Consider the following 18,088-nt stretch of genomic DNA (forward strand, 5'->3'; position numbering starts at 1 on the left):
TCTTTGTCCTTCGACTCCCCTTATATAGGAGGCGGAGCCGAGGGTTTCGTAATACGCAAGTTTACAGAGTTCGGGACGGTTTCTAACTCACCCCGCCAGATTACAAACAACACTTCCTATTACAACTCTATCTTTCCTTAACATATCTTGAATTTCCGAATCTTCTTATTCTTCGAGTAGTGGGCCTTCAATAAACCCCGGGTACTATCTTCGGCAGGCCCAATTGGCATGCCTATGTCACCAACTACTATGCCATTTGTGTCCACCATACCTACCTACTACATGGTATTTCTCCGCCATTCCAAAGTAAATTGCTTGAGTGCTACCTTTAAAAATTCCATCATTCACCTTTGCAATATATAGCTCATGGGACAAAATAGCCTTAAAAACTATCGTAGTATTGAATATGTACTTATGTACTTATGCACTTTATCTTTTATTAAGTTGCTTGTTGTGCGATAACCATGCTTCTGGGGAACGCCATCAACTATTGTTGAATATCATGTGAGTTGCTATGCATGTCCGTCTTGTACGAAGGTCTATCATTTTAGTGGTTGGAGCATGCAAAATTGTTAGAGAAGAACATTGGGCCGCTAACTAAAGCCATGAACCATGGTTGAAGTTTCAGTGTTGGACATATATCCTCAATCTCATATGAGAATAATAATCATTGCTTCATGCTTGTGCATTTAAGAGGAGTCCATTATCTGTTGTCCATGGTGTCCCGGTATGGATGTCTAAGTTGAGAATAATCAAAAGCGAGAAATCCGAAATGCGAGCATTCTCCTTAGACCTTTGTACAGGAGGCATGGAGGTACCCCTTTGTGACACTTGGTTGAAACATGGCATGCAAAGATCCGGTAGTCCAAGTTAAGTAGGACGAGGTGCGGACACTATTAGTATACTATGCATGAGGCTTGCAACTTGTAAGATATAATTTACATAACTCATATGCTTTATTACTACCGTTGACAAAATTGTTTCATGTTTTCAAAATAAAAGCTCTAGCACAAATACGGCAATCGATGCTTTCCTCTTTGAAGGACCATTCTTTTACCTTTATTGTTGAGTCGGTTTACCTATCTCCTTCCACCTTAAGAAGCAAACACTTGTGTGAAGCTGTGCATTGATTCCTACATACTTGCATATTGCACTTGTTATATTACTTTATGTTGACAATATCCATGAGATATACATGTTATAAGTTGAAAGCAACTGCTGAAACTTAATCTTCCTATGTGTTGCTTCAACACCTTTACTTTGATTTATTGCTTTATGAGTTAACTCTTATGCAAGACTTATTGATGCTTGTCTTGAAGTACTATTCATGAAAAGTCTTTGCCATATGATTCACTTGTTTACTCATGTCATTACCTTTGTTTTGATCGCTGCATTCATTACATATGTTTACAAATAGTATGATCAAGATTATGATGGCATGTCACTTCAGAAATTATCTTTGTTATCGTTTTACATGCTCGGGACGAGCAGAACTAAGCTTGGGGATGCTGATACGTCTCCAACGTATCGATAATTTCTTATGTTCCATGCTACTTTATTGATGATACCTACATGTTTTATGCACATTATATGTCATATTTATGCATTTTACGGAACTAACCTATTAACAAGATGCCGAAGAGCCGATTCTTTGTTTTACTGCTGTTTTTGGTTTCGAAATCCTAGTAAGGAAATATTCTCGGAATTGGACGAAACTTTCGCCCGGGGTCCTATTTTTGCACGAAGCTTCCGGAAGACCGAAGAGTCAACGAAGTGGGGCCACGAGGCAGCCGGGGGACAGGGCGGCGCGGCCCGGGCCCTGGCCGCGCGGCCCTACCCCTGGGCACCTCGTGTGGCCCCACGACCTACCCTTCCGCCTACTTAAAGCCTCCGTCGCGAAACCCCCGGTGCCGAGAGCCACGATACGGAAAACCTTCCCGGAGACGCCGCCGCCGCGGATCCCATCTCGGGGGATTCGGGGAGATCGCCTCCGGCACCCTGCCGGAGAGGGATTCATCTCCCGGAGGACTCTTCATCGCCATGATCGCCTCCGGAGTGATGAGTGAGTAGTTCACCCCTGGACCATGGGTCCATAGCAGTAGCTAGATGGTCGTCTTCTCCTTGTTGTGCTTCATTGTTGGATCTTGTGAGCTGCCTAACATGATCAAGATCATCTATCTGTAATACTATATGTTGTGTTTGTCGGTATCCGATGGATAGAGAGTACTATGATTACGGTGATTATCAATCTATTGTTTATGTGTTGTTTATGATCTTGCATGCTCTCCGTTATTAGTAGAGGATCTGGCCAAGTTTGTACTCTTAACTCCAAGAGGGAGTATTTATGCTCGATAGTGGGTTCATGCCTCCATTGAATGCAGGACGATGTGACGAAAGTTCTAAGGTTGTGGATGTCTTTGTTGCCACTAGGGATAAAACATTGATTCTATGTCTAAGGATGTAGTTGTCGATTACATTACGCACCATACTTAATGCAATTGTCTGTTGCTTAGCAACTTAATGCGAATGGGGTTCGGACGATAACTCTGAAGGTGGACTTTTTAGGCATAGATGCGGTTGGATGGCGGTCTATGTACTTTGTCGTAATGCCCAATTAAATCTCACTATATTTATCATATCATGTATATGCATTGTTATGCCTTTCTCTATTTGTCAATTGCCCGACTGTAATTTGTTCACCCAACATGCTTTTATCTTATGGGAGAGACACCTCTAGTGAGCTGTGGACCCCGGTCCTATTCTTTACATAGCATACAATTCTACTGCAATACTTGTGTTTTATTATTTTCTTGCAAACATCTTCCACTCGATACGTTTAATCCTTTGTTACGGCAAGCCGGTGAGATTGACAACCTCAGCTTGTTTCGTTGGGGCAAAGTACTTTGGTTTTGTTGTGCGAGATTCCACGTTGGCGCCGGAATCCCTGTTGTTGCGCCGCATCACATTTCGCCACCATCAACCTTCAACGTGCTTCTTGACTCCTACTGGTCCGATTAAACCTTGGTTTCTTACTGAGGGAAACTTGCCACTGTGCGCATCATACCTTCCTCTTGGGGTTCCCAACGGACGTGTACATCTACGCGCATCAGCGCGCGCTTGGGCTTGTTGGGGTCCTTTGCGGGCTTGCTCTTCCTGCCCTTGGGCGCCGGCTTCTCCGCCCCCTTGCTCTTCACCGCCAACCTAGTCAGCAACAGATCACGAACAGAGGTCAGCGAAGCCGAATCGCCGATGAACAGATCTGCCACTACCACGGAGGGGAAGCTGGAGGAATCGATCGAAGGAAACCACTTACTTGGTTTCGGCCTTGGCGGCGCCCTTGGATTTGGCCCCCTTCATGGCTGGCTGGTTCCTGCGAGCTGAAATCAGCGAGCGCACGGGTCAGATCCGGCCGGAATCGGGCGGAACGGCGGCGAATCCAGAAATGTGTATAGTATCAAGCCATCGAGAAGAACACGAGAATATGGGAGCAAACCTTCTTAGCAATGGCTTCAACCTTCTCTGCGTCCTTATCCACTATGTCAGCAATGTACTCGACCTCCTCTGCTGCTTTCCACAGAGACCCATCCTGAGGAAGTTGGCCAGCCACATTAGCAGCTAGCTTTTCCGTTACCTCGGCTATATGCTCCACAACCTCTACAGCAGTCTCCACATATCCCACAGCCTCCTCTGAGATAACAATAAGACTTAAACATTTAGATTATCCAGACATGTAGCACACTGATTATTTTCTAACTACCTTGTAGCAACTTATATATGAATTTCACAACAACAAAAAAACTACCTGGTAGCAATTCATGAACTCCAGAACAGTTGCTACTTTTCCTTTTGGCCTAAAAGACTTATATTAAGAAACATGAGACATGTTTACATAGTCTTTACAACCCACATCAGCAATAAAAGGCAGGGTGACACACCATTACAACCTGCGCTGCAATGGGTGTCTATGATCATTACTGAATCGAAAATAGCAAACACAAATAAGAAAACTATCTACGTTTAAATCCACTAAATTGCTATACTTCCACATAGCAACAAACAAGGGGTGTCTATGTATTCTTTCTTAGGTAGAGTCACATCATATTGAGTTACGCTAAGAATTATTCAGAAAAGAGTCAAAGACGCTTTGGTGGAGCATGTAATAGAACATCCATGATCATTACTGAATAGATCAAGATGTTTTTCTTTCTTGTAAGTAGTTAACTGCTATGTCAATCTGCATAGTAGGGGAGTAGTGTTTAACTACCATCAATTTTACAAGGTCCAAATTAATCAATAGATATCCCTTCGTAGGTGAATGTGTCATTCAAGAGATATCTTAGATTCTAGACAATAGATAAGACATGGACCAGTTAACGAACTAAGATCAAGATGTTTTTCTTTCTTGTAAGTAGTTAACTGCTATGTCAATCTGCATAGTAGCGGAGCAGTGTTGGTTGGAATAGGGACTGGAAAAATCTTACTACTGTTTTACAAGGTCCTTCCCAATGATCCCTCAGTCCTGATTTAGTTTCACATGATTTAACTACCATCAGTTTGACCAACAATACATGTGACACTAAAATTGTATAGTTAGAAACCTTTTTTTCTAATACAAACTTTTGTAGCACAATAGCCCACACTTTGTTGGCCCAAACAAAATTCCCGATTCTAAGCCATATATGACCTCCTCGATCACTTCAGGTCCAGTCTGGATTGATGCATAAATCTTATCCTAGTGCGCGTGTTTTCTACTAGTAGCATCGAGCAGTGAACAACGCCTCCCCAGGCAAATCGCGAGGCGTGCAAACAATCTAGCAACCAATCCTGCTGCCTGTGCAATCCTCGTTGGACACCGAACCCAGGGGGCTAACCGATGGCCACCGGGCCGCCGGGGCACGGGCAGTCATACACGGGGACAACTCGAGGCAACCGCCGGTGGGCATCGGCACGGAACAGACTAGCAGAGCGCGAGAGGAGGAGTAGGGGGAAGAGGAGGGAGGCGCACCTGCTCGACGCGCTCCATGGGCGTCAACTCGGGGTGCCCGGCGGCAGCGTCCCTGTCCGCGGCGTGGTCGATCCCGGCCATGGCCCGGAACCAGGTCCAGTGGCCCGACCGGCCGGCCCCGCGCCCCAGCCTCGCCGGGATTCGCAGAACTTTCTGGGTGCGGGCGGAGGAGGAGAGCACGCGGGGGGAGGCGGTTCGGAGGAGGAGTTGCACGCGGGGAGTTGGCCGGGATCTAGGCCGGAGAGGGAAATGGTTAGGGTTTCTAGCTGGCGGGCGGCGGAAGGGAAATGGCTAGGGTTACTAGCTGGCGGGGCGGTCTGGGTCAGTTTTGTTGGAGTGGTTTGGACTGGTCGTGGCGCGCGTGCCCAAAATCTTTAGGCGCCAATGGGAAAATCCAGCGCAGCAATTTCGGTTCATGTTTGGCGCGTTGGATGCATTGGACGGTTGAGATCCAAGTCTGGGGCTGATCCTTGGTAGGTTGTTTCCTGGCTTCGATTGGCTAGATTTTTTGGCCTGCTAATGACGTTTTGACCTAAATTGCCAATGACGTTTTTGCCCAATAAAGTCACGATTTTCTAGGGTTTTGCCCCCCCGAGTGGCCAAGGACGGTCAAAGCTAGGAACGTCACAAAGCTATGACATTTTGATTTCCAGTCATAAAAAAACGTCATATTATGGCAGATTTCTTGTAGTGCAAGATGTATATATAGGCGGTGGAAACGAACCGTACGGGCCTCGCTCCGCTCGTCAGAAGTTAGACTCCCTTTAGTATATTAATTTGGATCATAATATAACAAACTCCACCTTGAGAAAATTCCATCTTGTAGCATGAACTTCAATAATCTCCTGAACAACAAAGAAAAACACTTGCTGGCGCCAACAACCACTTGGACTAAACAGTTATACCAAAACAAGCTTGAGGAAAGCTCAAACTTGGAAACAGGAACTAGCTTTGTCATCATATTAGCAGGATTATCATGAGTACTTATCTTGCATACCTTCAGTTTACCTTGAGCAACAATGTCGCGGACATAATGGTACTTGATATCAATGTGCTTTGTCCTCTCATGGAACATTTGATATTTAGTAAGGTATATTGCACTTTGACTGTCAGAAAACAAGTTAATGCAAGAATCATCTCTACAAAGCTCAGTATACAAACCTTTCAACCAAACAGACTCTTTGCAAGATTCAACAATTCTCATATATTCTGCTTCGGTCATAGATTGGGCAACAACAGGTTGTAATGTTGCCTTCCAACTCACAGCACATCCACCAACAGTGAACACATAACCCGTGAGGGATCTTCTCTTATCCAAATTGGCAGCAAAATCTGAATTCACATAGCCTACAAGTCCCTCACCGGTCTTGCCAAACTTCAAGAAAGATTTGGATGTGCCACGAAGGCACCTGAAAATCCACTGAACAACTTTCCAATGTTCTTTACCAGGATTAGCCATGTATCGACCAACTAAACTCATAGCTTATGACAAATCCGGGCGAGAGCAAACCATGGCATATAGCAAGGAACCAACAACACTAGAATATGAAACTCGAGACATGTACTCAATATCTTCATCAGTACTAGGACATTGCAATGTTGATAACTTGAAGTGAGGAACAATTGGTGTACTAATAGACTTTGCATCATGCATACTAAAATGATGAAGAATTTTCTGAATGTAATTTTGCTGACTAAGAAATAACACACTAGATTTTCTGTCTCTTATAATTTCCATACCTAGTATTTTCTTACCAGCATCAAGATCCTTCATCTCAAACTCACTACTTAATTGTGACTTTAAAGCAGTGATCTCTTTTTTGCTCTTGGCAACAATCAACATATAACAACAAGTATATTGGTGATCCATTAACAAACTTGATATAAACACAACTATCATATTGAAATCTCTTAAACTCATGTTCAAGCATAAATGAATCAAACCTTTTATACCACTGTCTTGGATACTGTTTCAGACCATAAAGGGACCTCCTCAACTTGCAAACAATATCCTCTGTACCAGGCACAACAAAACCTTTAGGTTGGTCCATGTATGTATCTCCTCCTCAAGCTCACCATGCAGAAAAGGAGTCTTTACATCTAGATGCTCAAGCTCAAGATCATGCATAGCCACAATACCAAAGAATGCACGAATAGAACTATGCTTCACAACGGGAGAGAATAACCAATACCTGGAATTTGGTTGAAACCTTTTGCTAGTAACCTTGCCTTAAACCTCGGAGGCTCATTAGGAGACAAACCTTCCTTTCTTTTAAATATCCACTTACATCGGACAACCTTCTTTTGTTTAGGCAAGCACACAACATCCCATGTGCCATTCTTGTCAAGAGATTGCATCTCCTCTTGCATAGCAGAAATCCACTTCACGCGGTCAACGGATGCAACAGCCTCAGCATATGTAGCAGGTTCAGTATCATGCTCCATATGTTCAACACAACTCAAAGCATGATGAACAAGATTACACTCTTTAATTAAACGAGGACGTGGACTTTTGTTATGCCTCAGTCTATCAACAACAATGGAACTATTTGTTTGCTGCAAAACAGGTGGTGAGTGCTGAACAACGGTGTTATCAATTTCAGCAACATCATTTTCTTTCTCCTCCACGTGCTCCACCTGCACACTGATCTTCTATTGCTCATCATCAGAATTATCATAAAAATCAACAGCATCAGTAACATATGTAGATAAACTCTTATAAAACATGGCAGCCTCATTAAAGACAACATTCCTGCTATGCAAAATTTTCTTAGTTTTAGGATTCCATAACCTATATGCCTTAACTCCTGAACCATAACCAAGAAACACACACTTAACAGCCCTAGGCTCTAGCTTTCCATTATCAACTTGAGCATAAGCAGTGCAATCGAAAACTCTCAACTGTGAATAACCAGTAATCAGCAGGTGAACTAGACCATACCTCAATAGGAGTTTTCTTATCAAGCAGAATGCAAGGTGACTTGTTTATCAAGTAACAAGCGGTGGAGGCTGCTTCAGCCCAAAAACGTCTATGCATACCAGCATTGGACAACATGCAGCGAGCCTTGGAGATGATGGTTTTGTTCCGCCACACCATTCTGTTGAGGAGTATATGAGATAGTGTGGTGTCTGACAATGTCTTCGTCGCTGCAATAATCATTGAAAATATTAGAACAAAACTCCATGCCATTGTCATTACGAAGCAATTTAACTTTGTTTTCTGTTTTCTTCTCTACCATAACTTTCCACTTTCTAAAAGCATCAAACACATCAGATTTATGTTTTAGAAAAAAGGTCACACTTTTCTGAAGTAATCATCTATGATAATAAGCATGTAATTTGCACCACCAAGAGAAGTCTTGCGGGAAGGTCCCCACACATAAGCATGCACATAATCTAAAATCCCTTTAGTGATATGAATGGAAGCATTGAATTTAACTCTCTTATACTTACCAAAAATGCAGTGTTCGCAGAACTCAAACTTACTTAAATTGCAGCCATCTAGCAGTCTCTTCTGTGCAATTCTGTCATGCCATGTTCACTCATAAATCGGCCCAAGCCTCGTCAGAAGTTAGCCTCCCTTTAGTATATGAATTTGGATCACAATATAACACTTTGTTTCCACTACTTGTCTATGTGGTCATTTTTCTCTGCGATTGCTATAGCTTTCCTTTTTTGGTGCCTGCAGGCTATATGTTTGTTGTAATGCTGGTGATGGAAGCCTGGAAATTTTAAAAGGGTGTCCTAGTGATTTTTGTAGCTTTGCTCGTTTGCTTCTTTTTGTTTGACAGAAAGATTTGCTTGTTTGCTGCTTGTACTGTGTAGGCAATTCCTGTTTGCTGATTTCACGGCCTGAATATGGCTAGTGGGACAATCTGTGCAGGGAGGTACAGGGGATTCCCACTAGCCCGGAGGACGATGAGGTGTCTTGGGCCCTGGAGCCTTCAGGCATCTTCTCCACTAGCTCTGTTTATGCTAGTTTGGCGCAAGGGGCGACTACCGCGTCCTTCAAGGACGTTTGGAGAACCAGAGTACCACCGAAAATAAAGGTGTTCCTCTAGCAACTGATTCGTGGACGGCTGCCCTCGGGAGAGCAGCTGCTCAAGCGGCATGGCCCTTCCAATGGGATGTGCGCGCTCTGCGGTGCGTGGGAGGACTGCAATCATATCTTTTTCACCTGCCCAACCGCAAGACTGATGTGGGCTGGGGTGAGGGAGCTCCTTTCGTGTGACTGGAACCCTGCAGGGGCAGGGGACTTCATTGCACTCGCTCAGGGCTTAAATAACTCCCTCCGTAGGCTAGCTTGGTTCACGTTTGCGGCACAATACTGGACACTTTGGAACATTCGGAATAAGCTAGCGATAGAGGGAAAATTGATCGGCAACCCGGCTGATATCTTCTACCAATTGTCTTTACATATGCAGTGCTGGAAGGTTCTGGTCAGACAGAGGGACAGAGACTTGCTGGACTTGGCGGTGGGCGACGTCAGGAGGCTCTACGCTCGGACGCGGTCTGAGTCGACATGAAGACAACACCTCTACCTGAATCACACACGACGATGCTTTGTCTACTTCGAGGGGCCTGGGGTGTTTGTACTGTTTCATGTCATGAGATGCTGGGAGCTATGTGAGTGTATGAACTTGTATGCGAACATTCGATGGAGTGTGTGTGTGGAGTTGTATCGAACCTTGTTGATGTGTGGCTTTATATATAAAGCTGGGCCGGATGGCCTTCTATTTAAAAAAATATGGCTAGTAGTTCGAAGGGGCACCACTTCAATTCTGCGCATTTTCAGTTGCTAATTTTCGCACCGTCTTATGTTCTTTCATGCATGCCCAGCTGTATTTTGTTAGTAGCCTTAAAAAGTCCCCTCGTTTATCGTTATTGCTCAGGTACGTGATGATGAGAAACCACTATTTCCAAAGATTCCTTCAAATCTCTATCCGCAAGGCCAAGTCCAGACTTCGCTCATAAATTGGCTCAATGCACGGGCAAAAGTGCACGGCATGATAGCCTGGAAAGTGGAAACCATCCATTTCTTCAACCCCACGTACATACATTGCAGAATGGTGCAAGATTTTGTTGGCGTCTGCACCTATTCTTGGGTTGTGCCTCATATTGTACTAAACTAAACATGATAACAAAAATGATACAGATGCCAACTCTGCTGTTTCTTTTTCTCAAGAATATGATTAAATACATTACGTTGATCTCCTCTAATAAAACTATAGTACTATGTATGATGATCAATGACAGAGTGCATCATCTAAAAAATAATAAGGACGCAGTGCGGCTACAGCTAGCATCATCACATCATCATCCAAAAACTAAACCATGTTCAACTCAAGTACTACTAAACGATAATTAATAATCCAATCACCAAGTGGTGCCGTTCCAAAGACCATGTCCATAGAACACAAGCATTCCCGCAAAGCATCATAGCTGAGCCACTGCCAGCCCTCATACGCTACCCCAGTTAACTTTGAATCCCTTCCGAACTGAGATGATAACCACAGAGAGTCCAGTAAATCCAGGAAACTGGAAACCACAGACATATCCATCAGACAAATTAAGCTCGCGCGGTAGGAGGAAGTAAATGCCTCGGGTCAAGGTGATGGAAGAGAGAATTAATTAGGCCTGTGAGGGTTGCACTTCTTCTGCCCTCCACTTGGGTTCGTCCACATGCTGAGTTGCTGACTAGACGCCGATGATTACTCGGTCACAAGTGGGAAAACTCTGAGATGAACCTGGCGGTATTTGCACCTGCCTGAACTCGTTCTCCCATTGGTTGAGTGAGAGGTGGTCCTGCAAGTGCAGTGGTAATTTTTTTGGGAGCAATCAATAATACATCCATGAATACACAGGTGTAGGACCCCTTCGGAAGAGAGAGAAAAGGCTAAGGAAGTTAAAGCATAGTCAAATTGTCAGATGGCTTCCCTAAATAATGTTCCTCTCCCGCGGGCGGCGCATACCAAGCTGGTGGTGGGGTGCCGCAATGATCCGCGCCACGCCTGATTGCCGCTGGCGTTCCGCGATGAGATCGCACGGATGGATGATGGGACGGAGTTTCTGCCGCGGCGGTGGTTGGGCTGAGTTCGGACGGCCGGCCGCCGGCGGGCGACATTCGCGTTGCGGCACGGGACAGCTATGGCTCCGGCGACTGGATTTGTTTTTCGATTTCCACCTGTTTTCATTGCGCTGCCGCTGTACCTTTGTGTCGGCCCCGTCTGTCCATGTGTGTTGGAGTGTCAGTATAGTAATAGTAGCATAGCATCTGCTCTGAATTTTGTATTGGCGTTCGTGTGGGCTGGTGATCTTGTCTCATCTCGCAGCACACCGGCGCTGATGGATGAATAGGGAGTGGCTGGGGCGCAGCGGTCTGCGCGGAGGAGCAGGGGCGGCCGTCCTTGATGTTCTGTAGCGCTGGTGGGTTCATCCGAGCGTCTCGCTCCGGGGCGGCGCCGTCAGCCTTGCTCAGTCGCCGCGTTGTGGTAGATAGTGCCAGTGACAGCCGGCGGCAACGTCATCTGCACTGGAGCAGCAACAACAAGAGTGCCAACAGCACGCACACCTCCGGCACATCGCTGCTCAGTTGTAAGACGGAGTCGGCAGTGCTGACCACGTACACGAGCGCGAACTAGGTTGCCGTAGGAGAGGAGGTCACTGCCGTCGGTGACTGCGCGTTGTGTAGGCATCAGGACACTGCAGACATGCATGCAGTACCGCACCACGTCTTGCCGTTGACCGCGCTGATCTGCTGCAGACGCCCACACGACGTCTGCGCTATCTCCAGCACCATGGTGTCGCCGTTGACCACCTTTCGGCGACTCCGCAGCACCAATGAAGCACTGCGTCACCCATCCATGAACGTGGCGGGCATGATCCAGGGCCGTACCCCGCTGATCCCCCGAAGGTGGAGAAGCCGGTGGTGACGAGCACGTCGCAGGTGCTGAGCAGTTACATCTCGCCCACAGCCGCTGTGCGGGGAAGGCGCGGGTCAGGCCGCCGGACTGGCTCTCCGCGGCGCGCGCGAACCCGCATGAGGAGAGGCGGCACGGCCGCAGCCGGACGGTGCAGGGTCTCTGTCAGAGATGGGCGGAAGGCCGGAGGGCGTGCAGCATGCATGCGCATGAGCAGAGCGGCGGCGGCGTGGTGCGGGGTGATGAGATCTCAGCGAGAGAGAGGTACTAGTAGGTGGGAGGAGATGAGAGTCACTGGCTCACGTCAGAAATTAATACCCCATGGGGTTCATGTACTATACCTAGCAATCACTACTCAAATTAACTGGAGAAATACACTGCCACCATATGAGGCCCACTCCTATCGTGGACCAATCAAATTTGGAGTTCCGCCGGGAGCAAATGCCTCCAGGTTCAATCTATTCACTCTCCCTAAGCCTTTCGGTAGTCTCCCGGCATAAGAATCTTGGAAACCTTCCCTTTCTCAAATAGGTTCCTTTTCCTGTTCACCAAAGGGCAAATGATGCATCGGGTAACAATATTTTTGTCAGTGTTAGTGGGAAGAGGTTAGATTTGTTTAGTGAAACCGTTAAAAGGAGTGATTTCAGACCAAGTAAAGGCATGCTGTTAAAACTCAATAAGGATAAGAGTCAAGTATGAACTCGAAAGATAATTTTGCATGGCCAACATTTACAAAGATTGAGCAATTGACATGTCAGTAGAGTATAGCAGGCACCTCCAGGAAGCAGATAGTGAAACACCAAAACGCCAGTGCGAAGTGTGAACTAGGAAGCTGTCGGTGGGCTGGGGCAGTAGTGTAAAATCCAGTTTTCTTGACCCCGACATACTTTGTGGTCGGCACGAAACAAAATGGAAGCGAGACCAGCATCTTTTCTCCCTCCATGATGCGTTGACCCAGCAGCCCTCTCATTTCTCAGCGATTATCACTACAGAAACAGAACAATGCAGAGCTTCTCCGTCCACATGCTCTTTCCTGATCAGGGGCATTGTCTATCAGGCCAGAAATAGGTTTGAGCAATTTTCGTCAGCAAGTCATGCGGCTGCAACCATATTCTTTGTGCAAGAGAAAGAGCAGCAATGGTATTCTTGTACCTTTCCTCGGCCCTGCTCTTGTGGCGGTGGTGCTCCTCTGCTTGGCCTCTCCCATCAGCTCTTGCAGAGAACATGAAAAGACCTCCCTCCTCCAGTTCCTAGCTGGAACCTCGTCGGATGGTGGCCTCAAGGCGTCGTGGCAGAACGGCACCGACTGCTGCACATGGGAAGGGATCATCTGTGGCACAGACGGGACAGTCACCGATGTCTTGCTGGCTTCGAAGGGCCTTGAAGGGAGCATCTCACCATCCCTTGGCGAGCTCACAGGCTTGCTGCGCCTCAACCTATCCCAGAACTCATTGTCCGGTGGCCTACCGCTGGAGTTGGTATCATCCAGCAGCATCATCGTCATAGACGTCAGCTTTAACCTCCTCAACGGAAACATGCAAGAGCTACCATCTTCAGCTGCTGGCCGCCCTCTACAGGTATTGAACATCTCAAGCAACTTGTTTACAGGACAGTTTCCATCCACAACATGGAGGGCAATGGAGAATCTGATTGCACTCAATGTCAGCAATAACAGCCTTACTGGGAGGATACCAACTCATTTCTGCAAAAGCTCGCCATCCTTAGAGGTGCTTGAACTAGATTACAACAGATTCAGTGGTAGCATTCCCCTTGAAGTTGGTACTTGTTCCAAGCTCAGAGTGCTCAATGCTGGCCAGAACAATCTCAATGAGACACTGCCAGATGAGCTCTTCAATGCTACCTCGTTGCAGCATTTGTCACTTCCTAACAATGCCTTGCATGTAGTGCTTGATGGTGCACACATAATGAACCTCAGAAACCTCATAACCTTTGATCTTGGAGGGAACAATTTCAGCGGCAAAATTCCGGATTCTATAGGTCAGCTCAAGAGGTTGGAGAAGCTCCATTTGAATAACAACATGATGTCCGGGGAGCTGCCATCAGCCCTGAGCATCTGCTCAAATCTCATAACAATTGACCTCAAGAGCAACTACTTCAACGGAGAACTTAGCAAGGTCAACTTCTCCACACTGTCCAATCTAAGAACTTTAGATCTTCACGACAACAACTTCACTGGCGCAATTCCAGAAAGCATCTACTCTTGCAGCAGTTTGATCGTGCTGCGACTATCAGTCAACCATTTCCATGGAGAGATCTCATCAAGAATAGGCAATCTGAAGTATCTCTCCTTTTTTTCAATAGGTAACAACAATATTACAAACATTGCAAATGCACTTCATGTTCTCAAGCAGTGCCAGAACCTTAAGACCTTACTTATCGGGCACAACTTCAGGGGGGAGTCCATGCCAGAAGATTATACAGTAGAAGGTTTGGAGAATCTTCAGGTTTTGGACATCAGAAATTGCCAATTGTTTGGAAAAATGCCTATATGGATATCCAAACTAGAAAATTTAGAGATGTTAATCTTATCTAACAATCAACTCACTGGATCAGTACCAGCCTGGATCAAAGCCCTTAGTAATCTCTTCTATCTAGACATATCTTCCAACAGCATCACAGGAGAAATTCCAATAGCACTAATGGATATGCCAATGCTCAAGTCAGAGAAGACCGAAGCCCATCTAGACCCGAGGGTCTCTGAGCTACCTGCTCAAGCAACTCCATCACTTCAATATCGCATACAAACTACTTTCCCTAGAGCACTGGATCTAAGCAACAATAGATTAACTGGTGAGATCCCCCTGGAGATTGGTCAGTTGAAAGTCATCGCTTCACTCAATCTGAGCTTCAATGGTTTAACAGGGCAGATCCCAGAACCTATAAGTAATCTCACATACCTGCAGGTGTTAGACTTGTCAAGAAACAATCTCACATGTACAATTCCAGCTGCATTGAACAAGCTGCACTTCCTTTCAGCATTCAACATCTCTAACAATGACCTGGGAGGTCCTATTCCATCTGGAGGCCAGTTCAACGCATTTTCACCTTCTAGCTTCAATGGGAATACAAAGCTATGTGGCCCTATTCTCAGGCGCAGTTGTGATTCAGCAGAAGGATTTCCCCCTTGTAGTAGTGCAACTCAGGGCAGAGGGAAAAGGAAAAGATACAAAACAATTCTACTAGCTACATTTCCTGCTCTGATATCTCTTATTCTTGTTGCATGGATATTGATGTTCCGACAGGAGAGTAAGAACTCCAAGTCAATTAACACCGTTAGAGTAACACAAGCAAATGTCTTCTCAGTTTGGAGCTTCGATGGGGCAAACGTGTTCAAGCAAATCGTTGAAGCAACCAACGATTTTAGCGAGATACATTGCATAGGAACCGGGGGATATGGATCTGTCTACAAAGCTACGCTTGCAACATGCGAAATATTTGCAGTGAAGAAGATACACATGATAGAAGATGAGTGTTGCATCAACGAGTCCATGTTCAATCGTGAGATCGACGCATTGGTGCAGATTCGGCATCGAAACATCGTAAAATTATTTGGATATTGTTCCTCTATCAAAGGCAGGTTTCTTATCTATGAATACATGGAGAGGGGAAGCTTGGCGGAAACACTGAAGACCAATGAAAGGGCAATCGAATTGAACTGGAAAAGGCGGATAAATATTGCATTGGATGTGGTTCACGCTTTGGCATACATGCATCATGATTGTTTGTCACCAATCGTCCACCGAGATATAACAAGCAACAATATTTTGCTTGATGTCGAGTTCAGAGCTTTCATCTCTGATTTCGGCACTGCTAAAATTCTCAATGTTAACAGCCCAAATCTCACAAGGCTTGTTGGAACGAAAGGCTATATTGCCCCAGGTAAAATAAAATTGAACCTTATCTATATACTTATTTTATTTTGTAGACTTGGTTATGTTATACATAGCTTTTGTACATGCAAACTGTGATGCATCCGTGGAACATGCATGTGTACGGATCATCCGATGAACACTAAACTGTTAATTGCAACATAACAAGATAATTGATATTAATTGCAGAGCTAGCGTATACAGAGAAATTTGAACGGTTTAGTTTTTTTTGAGAGAGAATTGAACTGTTTAGTTGCAACAAATATACTAATTATCCTGTGCTATTTACAGAGTTAGCGTATACGGAGAATGTGACGGAGAAATGTGATGTATACAGTTTCGGAGTGCTTGTTCTTGAGCTATTTATGGGATCTCATCCAGGCAATTTACTCTCCTCCATCTATTTGACAACCAACAAGAATGATGTCTGTCTGAAGGATTTGCTGGACTCCAGGCTTGAGCTCCAGGATGCTGAAACCGCTAAAGAAATATACACCGTGCTCAGTGTTGCAGTTCAGTGCTTGGAGCCTAACCCATCAAGCAGACCAACGGCACGACGTGCCAGTGATGAGCTATCTGCAGGGATTAAAATATGTGATGATCATCATGTTGATTATCTGCACGCCGTCCTAAACATTCCTGTCCAGTAGTACCTAGGGCCATATGGACGATGAATTGGTGTTCTTGTAAATGTAGTTTCTTCTCAAGCGACTACAGTACTTTCATGCAAATTTGTATTTCAGTGTTATGTAGTAAGAAAAGCAAATTTCTAATGCTATGGAGCCAGCAATAAACTTATAGTATCAATGAATGCATACTACTAGTAAACTTGCTTTGTACATGTAACGAAAGGTCATTGTATTATTAAGGGGGGAAATGTTCCTCTCGCTTATCTCATTTCTACTCAGCTGGTTTTGTTATTCTCTCATTTCCATGTGATCCTCTCTACGCCACATACCCTGCCACCGGTGGGGGCCGGTGACCAGAAAAACGAAATTTTCCTTGTGCCAAATTATCAGTTTGAGTGTCAAATCAGTTCCTTCTTAACTTCCTCTCGCTGTCTTCCGTTGGGATCAAACGATCCATGCATCATGGTTAGGGAATTAAACCAGTATGCCCATATATCTATAGTTCTATAGTGATGGTTATGCAATTGTTGAACTCACAAAACAGAGCAACGATTTCTATAGTGATGTTGATGTATTGCATCCCATTCCTGAGTTTATATCCGAGACGGCCTCCTTACAATCAGATGGCTTCAATCACATAAAAAAGCCCGAACACGACACCCTTTGGAACATTCTTTATGGTCTGTCTAATGGATATGCCAATGCTTAAGCCAGAGAAGACTGAAGTCTATCTAAACCCGAGGGTCAAGCAACTCCATCACTTCAATATCTCTTACGAACTGCTTTCCCTAGAACACTGGATCCAAGCAACAATAAATTAACTCATTTTTTACCTACCTATTACGACAATTTTGTTGGATTTGAATCCTGATCAGGTTTAGCACTCTGAGCTAGAAACCGTGTTTAACTTCTTCCAGGACGATGGAATCCGCGTAGCTTTAATTTCAACATTTGCTTTGTTTGCTAAACAATAGCACTCGACTAATGCTGAATCTGTAAGGCGTAAGAGTAGCTAAACAAGATGAACTGTAAGCTGTAAGCACAACTAGTACTCCTAATCACGCGCACTAACTGGACAGATCTCCCAAGGAATGGGTTTCAGGGTTTTGATCACCAATGACGCTGATTACGAGCCCTAATTTCTCCCGACAAGTGTTCTGCACGATTTGTGTACCTCGGAATCGCACCGCGCGTGGCTTGACCTTGCTGCCCTATCCTCCGGCACCCGTCCGCCGAGCACGCGTGGTGAAATCCGAGCCGCCGCGAATGGAAGCCTCGCCCTTGCGGGAACTGCCGGGGCAGAGCTCAGGTCACGGCCGCCGGACGAGGGCCGCACCGCCGCGCCGAACAGTCTCGTCTAAGGAAATTACTTTTTCTTTAGTCTGCGAAAATTACTTTTTCCTCCTAGGCTCGTAAGTGGACTTTGATTGGGCTTCCAAGGATAGCAGGCTGCACTGTAGTGACTAGTGAGCATTGAAAACGGCCGGGCTGAGCAATATGCCCAGTACAAATGTACTTACGAGTGAATATCAAAAGGAAAACTTCTGATTCGCAAAAAAAAAGAACTTCTGAATTGCATCAATTTTTTTGGCTGGAGGGACTAGCTTTTAAGTGTACTAGATGATACCCCGCGCGTTGCGGCGG

General features: G+C 45.3%; 1 protein-coding gene across 1 annotated transcript in view; it reads left to right on the forward strand.

Annotated features, from left to right (window-relative positions):
* Window positions 1-16,653, forward strand: part of LOC124689659 (tyrosine-sulfated glycopeptide receptor 1-like) — a 31,996-nt gene extending 15,343 nt beyond the window's left edge. The window contains exons 2-3 of the mRNA XM_047223152.1: window positions 13,136-15,825; window positions 16,107-16,653. Coding sequence (XP_047079108.1) covers window positions 13,136-15,825; window positions 16,107-16,465 — 3,049 coding nt within the window. The 3' untranslated portion in view covers window positions 16,466-16,653. The remainder of the gene's footprint in view (window positions 1-13,135; window positions 15,826-16,106) is intronic.
* Window positions 16,654-18,088: the final 1,435 nt, after the last annotated feature.

The sequence above is a fragment of the Lolium rigidum genome, chromosome 2 (assembly GCF_022539505.1).
Source record: "Lolium rigidum isolate FL_2022 chromosome 2, APGP_CSIRO_Lrig_0.1, whole genome shotgun sequence".
NCBI classification, from domain to species: Eukaryota; Viridiplantae; Streptophyta; class Magnoliopsida; order Poales; family Poaceae; genus Lolium; species Lolium rigidum.